This window comes from Phalacrocorax carbo, chromosome 2, assembly GCF_963921805.1.
Source record: "Phalacrocorax carbo chromosome 2, bPhaCar2.1, whole genome shotgun sequence".
Classification (NCBI taxonomy): Eukaryota; Metazoa; Chordata; class Aves; order Suliformes; family Phalacrocoracidae; genus Phalacrocorax; species Phalacrocorax carbo.
In genome coordinates this window covers 99,601,518-99,618,301 of record NC_087514.1, presented here as the reverse complement: position 1 = coordinate 99,618,301, position 16,784 = coordinate 99,601,518, and the positions used below count along the sequence as shown (strand labels likewise).

The window sequence follows — 16,784 nt, the reverse complement described above, 5'->3', positions numbered from 1 at the left end:
TGAACTGCGAAATATCTGAGGGGGAACACTGGAAAAGCCACCTCCTTGGGTGTCATTTAATCAAATACGTGTTGGTTCTGGCGTTACGTGAGACACCGAAGCGCACGGCTGAGGGCTCCATCCCATCCTTCCCTTCCCCTCCCGCCTCAACCACCCCCTGCAGCCTCCGCACCCGGCGCCGGCCGGGAGTTCTGGGAGCCTTTAACAGCGGCGAGGGCGGAGCGGAGCGAGGGCCGGCCCCGTCGCAAACCCGGGGCGGGGGACGTGCAGCGGCGCACGCCTCGTCCTCAGCGCCGAACGGCCGCGGTTGTCCCCGGTCAGCGCCGCTGAGGTAAGTACCCCCGGCGGGGCGCGAACCCGCGGACTCCCCGGGGCGGGAACGGAGCTGCGCTGAGGGGGAGGCGGCGGCGGCGGCGGCCGTTCCCGCCTCGCCGTTCGTCTCTTCGCCCTTCCGCAGGCGGGCGGCTGCACGTAGGCTCGCCGCCCGCCGGGGCTTGGTGCCGCGGCTTCCTCCCGGTGCGGCCGTCGGGTTGGTTTTTTTTCCCCCTTTTGACGGTCGTATCCCCCCGGGAGTCTCTTTGGCCGTGAGGCAGCGAAATTTAAAAGCATTGCGTGAGGTAAATATTAGACAAGAAAAAACCCGCGACGGTGTGTTTTTGTGCGTGCGCAAATGTGTGGTTTTGCTTCCAGTCAGACCTTAAATACAAAAGTGGTCATCCCGTTCCGGGGGGGTGTCAGATTTGAGATGTCTGTGTTTTGCAGCTCGGGGGAATCAAAGGCCTTGCGATAGCCTTTATCATCAAGGGAGTAGGCACCAGCCCTCTTAGATCGCAGGGAGCGTTTTATGGACTCGTAAAGCAGAAATACCGTGGTGGTGAATGCCTCCAAAACATAAAACTATTTGGCTGAGTGGTGCGTGGGAGAAAAACACGAATAACATTTCAACCTGGTTCTTTATGGGGAACTCCTTACAGGGAGCTAGCAGAAATACGCTACCTAAATGCGCCGCTTGCGTTTCATTTATTTCTTCTCAGGTAACGTGCTTCCGAGGGATGCTGATGAGTCTCTTTCAATTTACTGCTAGAAGGTTGGTTTCCCAAGCGTATTGTGGACTTCAGGCTTCTTCTTCAAAGAAACAGAAGTTTTGCTTTGAAATGGCTCGTCCTAGTTCAAGTAAGACATCTCTTTGTTTCCTTTGGTACCCTGGACAGATGTTGAAGATAAAGTTCTAGAAGGCTCTGTGTAATAGGCAGAATCTATAGTTTAATTGGAAATGCTTAGAAGAGTATGAAGTTGATTCTTTTTTTTCAGTTGCTAAACTTTATCTTCTATGGATAGCTGTTGTAGAGTTGCAGTTAGCATGTTTGCCTGGTGATTTGTGTCTTTATAATTTATGCACATAAACATATGCTAATTAATTGCCTTTCCTTTTCATAATCCTAATGGGTAATAAAACTCGCTCCTAACTTCTTTGTACAAGAATTATGGAGGGCCCCAAGCATTTGTAACAACTCGGGAGCAGGGTATTGGGTAACCCCAGGAGCCTTGTTCAGTCTGGTAGTAGCAAATATCCTCTTTTTGTTTGTTTCGGCTTTTTTTGGTTTTGCTTTTTTAATTTGAGAACGTGTTTTAATTTGAAAACCATGCACAGAACTTCACAGGTATAATAGTAAAATCCCTAAGAGTTGGGTCACCAAGGTGTGCTTGTTTTTCCTGCCATCTTGAGCATCATCAGTGTTTGGCTGCTGTCAGAGGCTGGACTAGGAGGATGTTTGTTCTGATTTCGGCATGTTCAAGGGCTTTGTGAGGTTTGGTTTACAACAGCAGTTGGAGCATCAGAATCGTCCTGTTCTGTGCCCACTTCTACGGCGCTTATGCTGTGGGTCCTGGGGCTTCTCCAGTACTGTCACTCCGTATAAAAACTTACCTGCATTTGATTTAAAAAACAAAACAAAACACGTAGTGAATTTTGAAGGTGGAGGGTCGTGATCAGTGGCCCAAAGTCCAGCTGGAGCCCAGTCATGAGAGGTGCATTGTAGGAGTCAATACTGGGGCCAATATTGTTTAACAGCTTCATTAACGCTCGGTGTGATGGGGCAGAGCGTATGCACAGCCGGTTTCTAGATGACCCAAAACTGGGAGGAGTGGCTGATGTGCCTGATGGTCATGTTGCCATCCAGAGGGACCTGGACAGGCTGGAGGAATGGGCTGGCAGGAACCTCATGCAGTTCAGCAAATGGCAATGCCCAGCCCTGCCCCTGGGGAGGAATAGCCCCAGGTGCCAGGACGGGCTGGGGCTGACCGGCTGGAAAGCAGCTCGCCAGAAGAGGCCCTGGGGGTCCTGGTGGATGCTGAGTTGACTACGAGTCATCGTTGAGCCCTTGTAGCAACAAAGACTAACGGGTGTCCCGGGCTGCACTCGGGAGAACATTCCCAGCAGGTGGAGGGAGGTGACCCTTCCCCCCTGCTCAGCCCTGGTGAGACACCTGGGGCGCTGGGTCCAGTGCGGGGCTCCCCGGTATGAGAGACATGGACTTACTGGAGAGAGTCCAGCGAAGGGCCACAAAGACAGTTAATAGCTTGAAGCATCTGACATATGGGGAGAGGCTGGGAGAGCTGGGACTGTTCAGCCTGGAGGAGACTGGGCTCAGGGGTGTCTTATCAATGCATAAAAATACCCGATGGGAGGGAGTGAAGACAAGGCAAACTCTTCTCAGCAGTGCCCAGTGACAGGACACGAGACAATAGACACAAACTAAAACACATGAGATTCCATCAGAACATAGGAACGTGGGTTTTTTTTACCAGGCAAACACTGGAATGGGTTGTGCAGAGAGAGGTGGTGGAGTCTCAGTCCTTAGAGGTACTCAGAAGCCACCTGGCTGGACATGATCCCGGACAGTCTGCTCTGGCCGACCCTGCTTGAGCGGGGGGGGGTCAGACTAGACCATGTCCAGAGGTCCCCTCCCACCTCAGCCATTCTGATTCTAAAATGTATTGCTTTAAAATTAATATCTGAGGTAAACCAGAAGAGATTGTGTTTTTTTTCTCTCTTTAGCTAACATGTTCCTTTTTAATCTTGTTTTCAGAAAAATGCAAAGGAAATTTCCCACTTTCTTCCCAAGCCACTTTACCATACAGGGAAAAGTGGAGGGAATATACATTCAAAAATAGAAAATACAATTGTGAACCTACAAGATGGGCAAGATGGCTCAGAAGGAAATGTGTTTTCCCAAGTGACCTTAATTTTGAATGTGATACTTTGTACCTAAACATAAATATGTTTTGTCTCAGGGTCTTAGGATTAGGAAGTAAACTGTTCCTGGGTGGTGGTGGTGGCAGCAGTGGTTATCGTGGTAGCATCTAGTGTAGGGTTTTAGTTTAAGGCTCAGTCTCTTAAATATTGAGTATATTCATAGGTTAATAACATGTTGCTCCACTGGGCTTGCTCATATGCATTTTTTAGGATCTCCAGGAATTGCCCTTCAAACTGCAATCTACAGAAACAAATTAGCCTTCTGAAACTGAAGTCATGCGAGGTGACTTCATTTCTGGATGCGTGAGTTTGCCGACACTGTCTGTGCGGCCCCTTACGTAAAAGCATAAGTGTTGGAACGGCTCTTTGTTTTTCCTCCCTGCACATAGATATGGCTGATTTTCGAGAAGTGTTTGCCAAAGCGAAGCATATAGCCATTATCACAGGAGCAGGTGTTAGTGCAGAGAGTGGAGTTCCTACCTTCAGAGGGGCCGGAGGCTTCTGGAGAAAGTGGCAAGCCCAGGTACGTACTGGTGGCACGTGCCTGCGCAGCCGTGCTTCGCAACCCACCAGGTAGGTGAGCACGAGACCTCAAAAGCAGCTGGGTGCCTCAGAGAGGGTGGAAGGGCTCCCGTGGCGTGGTGGTACGGGGGGGCGCAGAGCTCTCCCTACAGCTCTGTCGGCAGCTATTCCCTGTGCCCTGGGGCGCCCGCTTTGTTGTTTGGTTTATCAGCTGTTTGGGAAAAACAATGTTTCTGCAGACAGCTCTGGGTCTTTCTACCGTCCCTGTTTTCTCGCTGCCTTGCAGCTTAGCTGTTGGCTCATCTTTTGACACTCTCACTGTTTTCCTACCTCCTGGGGCCTTTCACGTTTTAAAGTCTTAAGAACGTTTTACCAAAATAACAAAGGACAGAACCGATTATGCCAACTAGTTGTTTTCTTTTAATCTTGGTTTCTCATGACGCTCTTTAAAAACATTTTAGGATTTTTTGTTTTTTCGTTCGGGGGAAGGGTTCCTCTCAGCCTTTAACCCTCCCACAAGCTCTGTCTCTCCTGCTGTTGTGGTCTTGCCAGCGTTGGGAGCCTCCGGGGTGGGAGAGGAGGTGGAGTGGAGCAGCAGCGAGCGCCAGAGTGTGTGAATTGTATAGGCGCCTCGTGAGTCTGATCCTGTGTGGTGCTGCGAACGTGTCGAGTAACCGTTACGCTGTCCGCAGCCGCCACCCCAAACGCTGCAATCGCATTCGTCGCCTTTATGGTTTTTAATGACAGCATTCCTGAAAGGGTTGATGAAGCTACAAAGGGGTTAGAGAGACAAGTTTTTCAGAATGGTTTGATTCTTTAGATTTCTTCCAGTGACTGTCAATTAAAATAAAGCATACGTGTGTGTAAGTGCCTGGTCCTTCTGCATCGGAAAGCTTGCGTTCAGCATTTTTGTATCGGCAGAATGAAGCGTTAGACTGAGCTACTCCTCGTTGTGAAAAAAGATACGGCAAAGTTAAAGTTAGTGTGAAAAGTATAGCTTAGATTTTACCAGCGCATAAAAGGCAACACATTAGACTTTGGTTTTGATAATGGCTGCAATTTGGCTCATGTTGCCCTTAAATTAAGGCAGGAGAGAAATTGCTAGCAAAGGAAATACACCCACGCGATGCTGAGTTTTATGGCTGCTGTGGAAAAGAGGGTTTTGAATGCCAAAAATCATGTGCATTGAAACATCTCATCTTCCTTTGTGCTGTACTAAACTCCTAATGGCTTGGTAGGGCAGCACAGAATAACATCAGAATGTACTATGTAAAACCACGTACCACGCTACTGATATCAGTTATTTCCTCATTTAATAAGAGACTTTGACTCCTCATCCTCATAAGGGCTACGGAACTGTCTTCTTGTCAGCTGCATCTGGTTATAAATAACCTGCTTTTGATTATCTTGTTACGCTGGTAGTGGGCAAATGGCAGTGTGCTAGCAGCCCTCACTTGGGGAGGGGATGCTCTTGCCCTTCCGTAGGTAGAATGAATTGTTCCATCTTTTCCAGGAGTTGGCCACGCCGGAGGCTTTTGCACGAAACCCTTCTCGTGTGTGGGAATTTTACCATTATCGCCGGGAGGTGATGTTGAGTAAACATCCGAATCCTGCGCATATTGCCATCGCGGAGTGCGAAAGGCGACTGAGCAAGCAGGGAAGGAGCGTTGTGGTCATCACTCAGAATATTGATGAACTACACAGAAAGGCAGGCACAAAGCACCTCATAGAAATTCACGGTAAGAATCAGCTTACCTGTCTGCTACAGGCCAGCAGACTTGCGGGGCAGAAAGGAGAGCAGGATAGGTACTGGGAGAAAAGAAGCATGTCTTTAAAATGATAATAGCTTGCATGAAGTTATTCACAGTGTCACCCTGTTCTCTTTTGGAAGTTGTTTCGGCTACTTCATAGCATCTCTTTAGTTCTCGTCTTTCTCTTTTTAAAGGATTCTGACAGTACACAGGAACAGCTTCTCCCGTCCCACTAGCTCAGTTTTGCCTCACGTCCACGTGAATGCGTGTGAATAGTGACACTTGGCTGATTTTGCTTAGAAAAGGGAGAAATAATCCACCGAGTACCTCCGCTCTCTGGTAGTGGCGGTGCCACGTCGGTATTGCTACCCATAAAAAGTGCATTGGCAAGACTGGTCTCGCCGTCGCTGCTGCTTTCTGCTCCGCTACTTGGCTGCGTTCCTCTGTCCTGCCCTGCCCTTTGAAGACCCCCCCTGTGCGGTCCCGGGCTACAGGAGGAAGGAGGGCTGGGAACAGATGGGATTCCCTTACCTTTTCCTCCTACGCCCAGTGGTGTTCCCTCTCTCTTCCCTATGGTTAGCAGCGTTCCTTGCTCCCACCCTCTCTCCAGCAAAGCCCAAAGGAGCACAACGCAGGTGCAGCGCGTGGGGGTCAGTGGGGTTTTTGGATCTGATTAAATACTTTACAGGAGTGGAGGAAACGGAGTGTGAGGAGGCCTTTCTCCATCTTGTGAGGTGCCTTCACTCCGCAGGCCCTGCAGCAGAGTGGGAGTCTCCTGGGACAAAGTCCCATCCTGGTCCTCCAGCACTATGATGCTTCTTAATTCTAGGTATTGCGGAAGGTTTAAATGGGATATCCCACCCCTACTTTGTGATTTGGATGCAGGAAACTGGCACAAATTTCTTTGCAGCTCTGGATCCAAGGATAAAGCCTTGGGTGTAGTTTAACCATAGCCTTAGCCTTTACAAAATATAAACCATTTTGAGCTCTCGGTAATATTGTGCATCACTACAGCACGTTACTAATGCTACAGAAGTCATGCGGTTGGGGAGTTTTGCATAAAACAAAACAGTGTTAACTGGGATGTATTTTTTTTTTCTTAGAAAATGTTTCTGATTTAGGGGGAAAAGCAATAAGCAGAAATCCTCTCCCTCAGTGATATTTTAAAATAATGTTTTTCTTCTGAGATGCTGTTAGGAGGCTGTGTATCACTCGTGTGGTAGAACAAGGTGGCAGATCATAGTTTAGAGTGACTGTTGCTGCTGTTCATGGTGGCCTTTCAGCTGGAAGGGCTGTGTCAGTCCTTGCCGGCCCCACTTTGTGCTTAACTGTGACACCGGTCGCCTTGGGTTGCTGAACAAAAGCGTGTGTACGCGCGGTATAAATACCATCTCCTTCACAACGCTGCCAGGTTTCAACGCTTGGCTGTTCGGTTCGTGCAGGAATTTACCCGCAAGGTAGAGTCTTTGAAGCCAAGTAAAGGCTGTCGGGGGTAAACGTGACCATTTGTTTGCGAAGCCGTGCCTCAGAGCGGTCGCTTGGTCCCTGATGTTTTCTTTTTGTGCGTTTCAGGTAGTTTATTTAAAACTCGATGCACCAACTGTGGAAACGTGACTGCGAATTACAAGAGTCCAATTTGCCCCGCGTTGGCTGGGAAAGGGTAATAACACCCGCCTTGGAAACTCTCTGTATTTTCTACTTCTGTTCTGTCTACTTCTGTTTTCTGCTGTTCAGTAGAAAAGGAGCCATTTCAGGAGCATGCAGGGGTTTCAGCCGACCACCCCATTTTCCTTTAGTAGTATTAATGCTTAAATGTTACACAGCTGTTTTGAAACGTGAGTATACTGTTCGGTAACTTCAGTGAGAACCCATGATACCGTAAGTCTGTGAATGGATAACTGTTAACCTCCAAGTTAGTGCAGCGTTATAGATGTTTTAATTAGGACAATTTCAGATGGTCTGAAACCCTCATATTGCACACCAGCGAACTGCAGTCTTTGAGAACATGTGTTTACTCCCGTCCTCTTCACCTTCCAGGAGTTTTTATTAAGTTGGATGCTTATTCCTTAAATTGGACTGTCATCCTTTCATACATAGATTTCCCTCTTCTGCACCTTTTGAGCCCCGGGTAGCTTTTGTCCTTCAACTTGTCAATAAGATTCTCATGGTTACGGGTCTCGGAATACAGATGCGTGAAACAATCAGGAGGGAAGCATCAGTTCCCAGGATTTCCGCAACTTAAAAAGCTGCAGAAGAAGCCTTCAGTCTCCTTTTTCTAGCCATCCTCTTTCCTTCACCATGAAAAATAAGGGCTGAGGGGATGACAGACATATGCTCATAGATTTTTAGGGTTTTTTTTCCCTTTGCATTTCACCAGATCTTTAGATGGCTACATAAATATTTGTTGTGCCTTCGACAGGCTTTGACCAGCTTATCACAGCTGCTTAGCTCTGGGATAATTCTGGAGAAAAGCCTGCCCACCCCATGTGTGGCATTTTAGGGTTGGAGCACATGTTGAAGGTGGCTAAAGTTGCAAAGATTCCTTGATTGGAGAGCGTGCCTTAGAGAATGCTAAGTTTTTATTAATACATGGAGTGTGCTTTGTATGACTGAATATGTATTTCAATTTTGTAAATGCAGGGCTCCAGATCCTGAAGCAGAAGACGCCACCATTCCAGTGGAAGACCTTCCTCAGTATGTATGGACCTCTGGTTTTTGCTGTTACCTCTTCATACCACGTGTGTCTCAAAGGCTTACGTTACTGTTCATGTAGTTTTGGAAGGACACGGAAACATTCTACAGGAGAAAAAGATATGGGAATTTTCCCCCAGAGAACTGAGTCTAAATCTAAACCTGGCATCACAGGGAACAGCAGACACCAGGAGCTGTTGTACTAGAAGTTTACCAGGATGCTAAAGGGACCGTGTACTTGGGCATCAAGCTGAAACATGCCTGAATTCTTGGGGGTTGTAGTAAGCGGAGTCATAGGAGAGCTGCAGTAAGAAACTAAGTGCTACACAGTGAACTTTTTGTTACTTTGCAGGTGCTACCTGCTGTTAGTCTGCAGTGCTGTGCTGGGGTACAGCCACTCTGTAGCCCCTTGCAGGCATTAAATGTGCCACGGTGCTTTTTTGTAGTGGCTGAAGCTTTGCTGTAGCTAGTTGCAGATGCAAGAAGCCACTGTATTTTTCATCAGGTTCCTAAGGAAAAGAGGCTAACTTCATTTTCTCCTTAAAAATTTGTTGGCTGGTTTGTTAAAGCTGGTGGAGGCCAAGGTCTGCGTCACGTACTATGTTTTCAAGTTTAATGCATTTCAGAAGCTGAGTAAGGGGAAGAAGACACTATTAAGTATCTGAGTCAAATGACTGTTCAGCCACCCGTTCTGTGTGAGCAGGCAGCACGTGTGTGCTTCCCACACGCATGTGGCACAGCACCAGCTGCCTTCGGCCCAGCACATGGTAGAGGAGGGTGCGGGGAGGGCTGTGAAAGAGGAGGGAGAAAGAAAGACTGAGGGCAGGTAAAGTGTGTCCAAATGAGAATGAAAACTGCTTTGCCGTTTCGCAGCTTGAAGCGTCCACGTCGGCGGCATAATGCTGTCTCTGTGATTTTTAAACAGGTGTGAGGAAGACGGCTGCAACGGGCTCCTCCGTCCCCACGTGGTGTGGTTCGGTGAAACCCTGGACCCTGACATCCTCACAGAGGTTGAGAAGGAGCTCGAGATCTGCGACCTCTGCTTGGTGGTGAGCGATGCTTTTGCTACCCGGCCTCTTCACCAGCGGGGAAGCCACGCCAAAGGCGTCACACCGCCTGGGTAAAGGAGATGCATCCGCACTTCCCCACAGGGCTCTCTAGCGTCAAGCGTAAATCATGAAAAGGCCACAAAGTTTGAAAATTTACGTGTGCTGCTCAGAAGTGACCAGGTTTGGCATGAGTGCGCCTTGGTCAGCTGGCGTCCACAGGCTGTGGTTAGGGTACGCAGGTGTTAGAGGCTCAAGTGCTGGAGGTCAGCTAATATTTTAATTTCTCAGACAGTGAAAAACAGAATTCTTTTGATGCTCAGTTTAAAAAAAAAGAGTTACAAAATGTTGTGAGAAGGTAGCTGGCTGTTACCATGTGCTGCTTTTCTGTGAGGTTGTTTACGTGCCATGTAGGTTCCAGGTCGCTGACCAAAACACTTGCTCAGAATATTGTGTGCCCTTCAGAAAATAACCTCAAGTAACAGAAGGGGCATTTTGTTTGGTTGTTCCCCGCCCCCCCCCCCCCCCCCCCCCCCCGAAATCAGTGTCTGCCATTTTGTTTCTGGGATTTTTTTCTTCATCTACAGTTACAATCCCCAAACGGGCTTATCTGGGTTGCATCAGAGAAACAATTCCCGATTCTTAATGCTGTGTTAAGTAGCTACATATGCAGCAACACTAAATGTAGTGATTTGGTGTCATTTCTATAGCGATCTTCCATGCCTTAGCGGTTTTGCAGATCCAGTGTTCTGAGAAGGGACCTTACCTTGTGGGTTGGTTTGGTTGTGTCTGTTTAACTATTGGTCTCCTCCACTCGTGATTATTCACCCTGTCCCTGCAGGTCGGGACCTCCTCCGTGGTGTACCCTGCTGCTATGTTTGCCCCTCAGGTATCCGCCAGAGGAGTGCCAGTTGCAGAATTTAACATGGAAACTACTCCTGCTACAAATAGATTCAGGTAAAGCTGATCAGCTTTCAACTAGCAAGCTTCAGTTATTCACCCCCCCGCCCTATCTTCATTGCCTTCTGCATTGAACTGCTAAAATGCTTAGGAAGTTTTTAAACAAACGTGATCTAGAGATCTTGTGCTTGGGAACAAGTCTTATGAGGAGCGGCTGAGGGAGCTGGGGTTGTTTAGACTGGAGAACAGGAAGCTGAGGGGAGACCTTATCGTTCTCCACAACTACCTGAAAGGAGGTGGTAGTGAGGTGGGGGTGGGTCTCTTTTCCCAAGTAACAAGCGATGGGATGAGAGGAAATGGCCTCAATCTGCACCAGGGGAGGTTTAGATTGGATATTAGGAAAAATGTCTTTATTGAGAGAGCGGTCAGGCACAGGAACAGGCTGCCCAGAGAGGTAGTGGAGTCACCATCCCTGGAGGTATTTAAAAGATGTGTAGACGTGGCACTTCAGGGCATGATTTAGGAGGCATGGGGGTGTTGGGTTGACCGTTGGGTTTGATGATCTTAGAGGTCTTTTCCAACCTTTATGATTATTTTCTTCTAATAAGTAAGGAAAAGATTATTGATCTCTCTCTCTCGGTGGAATTGCCTCACACCGAAGAGACAGCTGCCCTTTCCCGAGTGTGAAGCGGAGCCTGCCCCGGCTCCCCGCGGGCCTAACCCCCCCCTCCCCCGAGGCAGCACTGGCCGCCCGCCCGCCCCTCCCCTTCACCCGGCTCCCCCTCCCCAGGTTCCACTTCCCGGGCCCCTGCGGGAGCACGCTGCCGCCGGCGCTGGCCCGCCACCAGACGGAGATCATCGCCTGAGGGACGGGGCGGCGGGGGAGACCGGGACCCCTCCCCTCCCCTGCGCCCCGCGGCAATAAACGGGCGCCTCTCCGGCTGTCTGTCCGCCTGTCTGTCTGTATGGAGCGGCTGCAAACCGTTGGGCGCGAGGGGGAGTGGCTCGGGCCGCGGGGCGTCCCCACAGAGGGACGGGGCCGGGGGCGCGTGCGTGTGGGGATGCGCATGCGCCCCGCCGCGGAAGACAGGCGGGAGCGCTTCCGGGGCGGAGGTGAGGCGGGTGGCGTGGGGGGGCCATGGCGGGGCGCGGGAGGCGGCCGGCGGCGGCGGCGGCCGCCCTCAGCCCGCCCTCCTCGGAGGACGAGGCCCCGGAGGAGGTGTCCTTCGGCGCGGCGAGGGAGGCGGCCGAGACACGGCGGAAGCTCGTGGGGGAGGCGGCCCGCAGGTACAGACGCCGCACATCCCCCCCCTCCCCGTCCCCAACGGCCGCCCGCGAGCGAGCGGCCCAGTCCCTCCTTCCCTTCCTCTCCCCGGCCCTGCGGCCGCGCTGAGACCCCCTCCCGCCTCCCCGCAGGCACCGGGAGCTGCTGAAGGAGAAGCGGCGGCGGCGCCAGGAGCTGTTCGCGGAGCAGAAGGTACGGCGGGACCCGTCACGCCCCGCACCGCCGTGTTAACACCCCCGCTAACCCCGCTCTCTCCCCCGCAGAGGCAGAAGCTGCTCCCCGAGGCCGTGCTGCAGGAGCTGACCGCTGCGCCCACCGCAGGGTGAGGGTGCTGGGGGTGCGGGGGTGCCGCGGGGAGCCCTTCCGGGGCCCGGCGGGGGCTCCCCGCCTTCGGGTGGAGGAGCGGGAATTGGGGGAGTAACCTGTCGCTTTCTCATTCCGCAGAGCCGAGGGCCAGGGTGCCGCAGACAGCCCAGGTACGCCGCCGCTGCTGCGCGTTGTGCCGCTGCCTCGGGATGTCGGTCCTGTGCTAGAGCTAGGTCCTGTGGCGGGCAGGGAGACCTTCTGAAAGCCCGAAACTTGAATGGATCGAACAGATTACCTGTTGCCAAGGCAAAAAAAAATCTGAGGAAAAATCTGAAGTCGCATTTAAAATAGCCCGAGGAGTTTAAGGAAGTAATGGGCAGGTGTTGTAATAGAATAAGCAAGGATTACCAGGGGGAGCTTAATATTTAGCATTTGTCAAGTTACAAAGGCCATTCCTGGATAAAGTTGTTGATCGCTTTGATACTTCACATATTGTACTATGATTTCATGGTATCTGTGAAAACGTAGGCAGCCTATTTTCAAATCCTAAACTGGAAAATTAAGAGTCTAGAGTATTCAGGGCTGCTGTTTTCTAGCCCTCGTCATCTGTACTTTGAAGTACTTCACAAAAAAAATTTTCAAACAATTATCATCTCACTCATACCTCACATAATTATAATAGTCAGAAGGTGTAACTGCTACTTTTTCATCCTTTTATTACTGTCTGCAAAGAAACCTGTTGGCATAAACAAGGGGTGAGTGTGGGATGTTGCTTTGAACGCTGAGGCTCCACAGTACTTGTTTAACGGCAAGAAGGGAGCCGAGGCTGGACTCCACTTTGCGCATTACTTGTAGATGCTGCATCGTGTGGGATTTTTGTCCTGTGATGAATCCCACTTTGTGGTGTTTATACCAAGAAAGGGCGACGGTGGCTCCCCTGAGGTGTGCTGCTTCCCCTCCTGCTCATGGCCCTTCCGTGAGGGCAACGCTTCCTAGCTCTTACTAGTCAGAGCTTCTGAAAAATGCCTCTTGGAGTTAACTGAAGACATTTTTCGCAGCCTCGTTGTTTCATTCCTCTTCAGCTTACAGCTTTTAACTCAACATTTGGGAAATTTTTTTCTGTTTTCTATTTAAATTACTCCAGGTGAATGCTGCGGAGGTGGGGCTACGAAGGAGAGGCAAGGTCGAGTCCAAAAGCTGGTGAAGAAAGACAAGGGTAAAAAGGGGGCCAGGTAGGCTGGGAGGAGAAGGTGATGTGGGGTGCCTGGTCAGCCATTGCAGCAGCTGCTCTGCCTCTGCCTGGCTGTGCTCAGTTCCTCCTGGAAGGCCATGTTCCCCCTGCCCTTCTTCCGCTGGAAGCATATTTTTGTGCTAAAAGTGCCTTTAACATGCTTCTGATACAGCATATACGTGTAAAATATGCACAGACATACACACATGTATATAGAAAATCTGTAAAATAATTTTTATATATTATGTATGTGTAACTGCTGTGAATAACTGGGCAGCCGTAAGTAGAGCAGTAGACATACTCTTATAGATGGCTGCAGGTCTGGTGGTTGAACGCTGAATTCCTGCATTTCAGGCTTCAGTTTTTCCCTTTTCTTCTTTGTCACTGATGCCCCCATAAGAGGACCTGCCCTGCCTTCTGGCAGGCCTAGTTCAAGACTCCCAAGGCCCTACACGGGGCACATAAAGGTAGATGGTGGCAGGTTGAGAGTCTCAGTCCAGTATTTTTTTTTTTTCCTCAATGCTGCTACAAAGCTTGGCTCAGCATCAGAAACCAGCACTGGCTGCTGCTGTGCTTGACTAGCAGAACATCAACTTGTGTGGCTGCTGGTCTGGGCTCTGTAACTATGCTACAGGGATTTAAATCTTTTAACTAGGTCAAAAGGAAACTATACGGCTGTGTGCTTAAAAGATCAGAGTTTAACAGGCCTCCACCAACAACTTGCCAAAGACTTCCTGAACACTCATCTCTACGGACCAGACGCCAACCGGGCACAAGGTGAGCAGGTTTCCATTGGTGGGCCTGCATCTAGTTGCCTGGGTTAAGCTTAGTAATTAACATTCATCTCTGTTTCAGCAAATGAATTTTTTTCCCTTGAAAATAAGAAAAACCCAGTTAAAAAAGCTGCAGTTCAGTTTGTGGACAAATCTTGGGGTGAGTATAAACAGGTCAAGGGTAGGTACTACTTTATGTGTACGTGGTTTAAGTACATGCTGAAAGGAAGAAGGAAAACAAAACTCCCGTGGTCGAGGGCTGGATCCTGCTGGTGTCTCACTCCAGGAACCCAACAGCGAGGGAGGGCAGCAGGGCACTACAGCCTGTAGGGGCAGGCGTGCAAGACTGACCTTAAAAAAAAACAAAACAAAAAGACCAAACCCACCAACTACCTTATGTTTGGTACATTAAGGGCCAGCACCAGCGCCTACAGCCCTGCTTAGCTGTTGAAATAGTTTATTAATTGTTTCAGCCTACAACCTCCGAGCTGTTGGAGGTGATTTCATATACATAAAAGCAGCGATGCCAAGAACTTTGGTGTGAGCACAGGGAACTGGTGCCTGTCATTCATTTAAAAAATGACAGGAATGAGCAGGGACAGGCCTGTACGTGCCCCCCGCACCGCTCAGGCACATGGGCACAGTCTACAAGGCTCACAAATGCTGGAGGCAGACCTGCCTCCTCCTGGGCAGGGAGATGCTCTTCAGTTGTGCTTCAGAAGTAAAAGCTCTGCTGCAGCCCCCACCCTCCTGGAGGAGACCGGCACAAGGCGGCACCCCTGGCCAGCAGCATCAGCTTTCCCATCAGTTCTTTTCCAAAATGCTGCAGTAGACAGGCTAAGGAAGCGGTAACTAACAGTTTTTTGTGTTTGGTTTTTTTTTTTTTAGGGCAAGAGAAAAAAGAAAAAGCAACAAGGTTTAAAAAACGTTGGCTTGCGACACAGCTTAAAACTGGAGTGTGAAAAGTTTTTTCAGAAGCTGCTATTAAGGACTTTTACTGAAAGTGAGCGTCAACCCAACAAAGGTGGTTTGGTTTTTTCCCCCCCCACCTCTCCGTCACACTACTTTCAGCTCCAGCCACCAGCAGGCACTAAACCTTCACAGAGCTGTGCCTGAACTGGCTTCCTTGTTCTCCCTCCCCCCTTCCGGAGGAAACAGCTGGGACAGGGCCATGACTGCCCCTCCTTAACCCTGGCTTAGAACAGCTGGTGTTAAGGCCAGGCTTGTAGAGCTGGGCCCTACTCCCTGATGCAGCCCCTTTGCAGAGAATAAAGATGGAACGATGTTGTCCTTGGTGTTCTGTATGCTGCATTTCTTACAAAAAATCAATTATTCCTGCTTTTTCAGTTACCTGCATCTCTAAAGAAAGGCTGTGGCCTAATACCAGGCTCATTAAGTCAGTTCACATAGGAGAGATGCTACTGGCCAGACTGAAAGTAGTTGCCAAGGAAGAAGAGTTCCTTCCCCTCCACTAAGCTCCCATCGGTAGCTCGGCTTGCTCAAGGGCAAGGACAGAGTAAAGCTGTACCTTCAAACAGCCCAGCACTGCCGTGCTCCAGGCTCGACCAGTGAGCCATCGCCCCGAGCACGCAGGTCTACGTGAGGACCGCTGCTGTGGGGCAGGACTCTTCGGAGTAAGAAAATGTAGCATACGAGCCCATGCTCCCATGTATGTAGAAGTAAGGTTTTAATAGCTGGTTAATTATGGTATCACTACATTTTATTGCAATATAGTACTATTTAAGCACTTTTAAAAATGCAAGGTGTACAAAGATTAAATTAAGACTGTAAATTGACTAAATATTTGGTTTTTATATAAATAGGTCATAACCACACTGTGTTGACATGTAATACTGTTATAATACAACAGTTAAACTGGTGAGTCTACACAACAGAAGCTGTCTGTAGTTAAACAAGGAAACAAAGTTGAAAAGACCATGTTAAAACAAAAATAACTACTAAGATCAACAGGTTGGGATTGTAAGTAGCAACAAACATATTCACTCAGCTCCTGAGTAATTCAAGTTTTACAGTACACATTAAAAAATATCATTTCTTCCCATCAACACTATATATCCAAACCATCGGGTGTTTATGCATTTTGCAAATTACACTGATTGAACTATGTAACAACGGGGGTGGAGGTTGGCAAGTCATCCTGCTCAACATTTGCATCACCCGCATGCGAATCCATCCGCGTTTTCCGTTCTTCCGCCCCACCACAAGGTAGCAGGATTTTTGGTTTGTTTTGGACAATCGTTTGAAGGATCGGTACTTGTCAATTCTGATGTCCGACATTATCAGTGATATTTTCAACTCTTAGTTGTTTAAGAGGTTCAAAGATGGACATTTTCTCCTAACACTAAGTTAGAAATCATTTGCATCATGCTGTAAACTAGGAAGCAACATAAAGCGACAGACTTGTCCTTAGTACATAATTAAAATTCCAAATTCCAGTCAGCAGAGCTGGTCTAACTTTCCACGTTGAATATGCCACGGCACCTTCCGGATCTCCAAATGCATAGCTAGTGTAGGTAGTCTTCCACTGTGGCGAAGGCGCAGGATCCAATTCCTGATCGAGCCATCAAGCCTAGACACTGTGACGCCTGGCCCATTGCTAGGGCAAGCGGCGGTTGCTTTGGCAGATTGTGAGTCTCTGAAATCAAAGAATCACAGTGGCAGTTAAGATACCTGATGCATTTCACAGAATCACAGAATGTCCTGAGTCGGAAGGGACCCACAAGGATCACCGAGCCCAACTCCTGTCCCTGCACAGGACAGCCCCGAATTCACTCCATGTCTCTGAGGGCATTGTCCAAGTGCTTCTTGGATAGTGTCAGGCTTGGTGCCGTGACTGCCTCCCCAGGGAGCCTGTTCCAGTGCTCCACCACCCTCTGGGGGAAGCCCCTTTTCCTAATATCCAACCTAAACCTCCTCTGGCACATCTTCCTGCCATTCCCTCGGGTCCTGTCATCGGTCGTCAAAGAGATCCGTGCCTGCCCCTCCTCCTCCCCTTGTGAGGA

General features: G+C 49.4%; 3 protein-coding genes across 5 annotated transcripts in view; 2 read left to right on the top strand and 1 right to left on the bottom strand.

Annotated features, from left to right (window-relative positions):
• Nucleotides 1-224: 224 nt before the first annotated feature.
• On the top strand, nt 225-11,112 carry SIRT5 (sirtuin 5). 2 transcript variants are annotated; one of them, XM_064443656.1, is made up of 9 exons: nt 225-331; nt 1,035-1,173; nt 3,646-3,779; nt 5,292-5,517; nt 7,102-7,189; nt 8,170-8,223; nt 9,146-9,269; nt 10,108-10,223; nt 10,957-11,112. In XM_064443656.1, the coding sequence occupies exons 2-9, from the start codon at nt 1,053-1,055 to the stop codon at nt 11,030-11,032; spliced, it is 939 nt and encodes a 312-aa protein (XP_064299726.1). In that variant the 5' UTR covers nt 225-331; nt 1,035-1,052; the 3' UTR covers nt 11,033-11,112. The 2 variants fall into 2 exon arrangements, with proteins under 2 accessions (XP_064299726.1, XP_064299727.1); XM_064443657.1 differs by lacking the exon at nt 225-331 and adding an exon at nt 378-617.
• A 154-nt stretch (nt 11,113-11,266) lies between these two features.
• Nucleotides 11,267-15,050, top strand: NOL7 (nucleolar protein 7). Its single transcript, XM_064443658.1, has 8 exons — nt 11,267-11,453; nt 11,583-11,643; nt 11,715-11,773; nt 11,896-11,927; nt 12,902-12,989; nt 13,644-13,765; nt 13,844-13,921; nt 14,650-15,050. Exons 1-8 carry the CDS (start codon nt 11,305-11,307, stop codon nt 14,721-14,723), a joined length of 663 nt encoding a protein of 220 aa, XP_064299728.1. The 5' UTR covers nt 11,267-11,304; the 3' UTR covers nt 14,724-15,050.
• Nucleotides 15,051-15,463: 413 nt separating this feature from the next.
• Nucleotides 15,464-16,784, bottom strand: part of RANBP9 (RAN binding protein 9) — a 41,936-nt gene continuing 40,615 nt past the window's right edge. For both annotated transcript variants that reach the window (XM_064443654.1, XM_064443655.1), the window contains exon 14: nt 15,464-16,417. In XM_064443654.1, the coding sequence (XP_064299724.1) occupies nt 16,287-16,417 (131 nt within the window). In that variant the 3' untranslated portion in view covers nt 15,464-16,286. The remainder of the gene's footprint in view (nt 16,418-16,784) is intronic.

Coding starts and splice junctions, on each gene's coding strand:
- NOL7 (XM_064443658.1), top strand. CDS start 11,305: ATGGCGGGGCGCGGGAGGCGGCCGGCGGCGGCGGCGGCCGCCCTCAGC. Junction 11,928..12,901: donor GGGTGCCGCAGACAGCCCAG/GTACGCCGCCGC, acceptor AAATTACTCCAG/GTGAATGCTGCGGAGGTGGG. Junction 13,766..13,843: donor AGACGCCAACCGGGCACAAG/GTGAGCAGGTTT, acceptor TCTCTGTTTCAG/CAAATGAATTTTTTTCCCTT.
- SIRT5 (XM_064443656.1), top strand. CDS start 1,053: ATGCTGATGAGTCTCTTTCAATTTACTGCTAGAAGGTTGGTTTCCCAA. Junction 3,780..5,291: donor GGAGAAAGTGGCAAGCCCAG/GTACGTACTGGT, acceptor CATCTTTTCCAG/GAGTTGGCCACGCCGGAGGC. Junction 10,224..10,956: donor CCTGCTACAAATAGATTCAG/GTAAAGCTGATC, acceptor CCCCCTCCCCAG/GTTCCACTTCCCGGGCCCCT.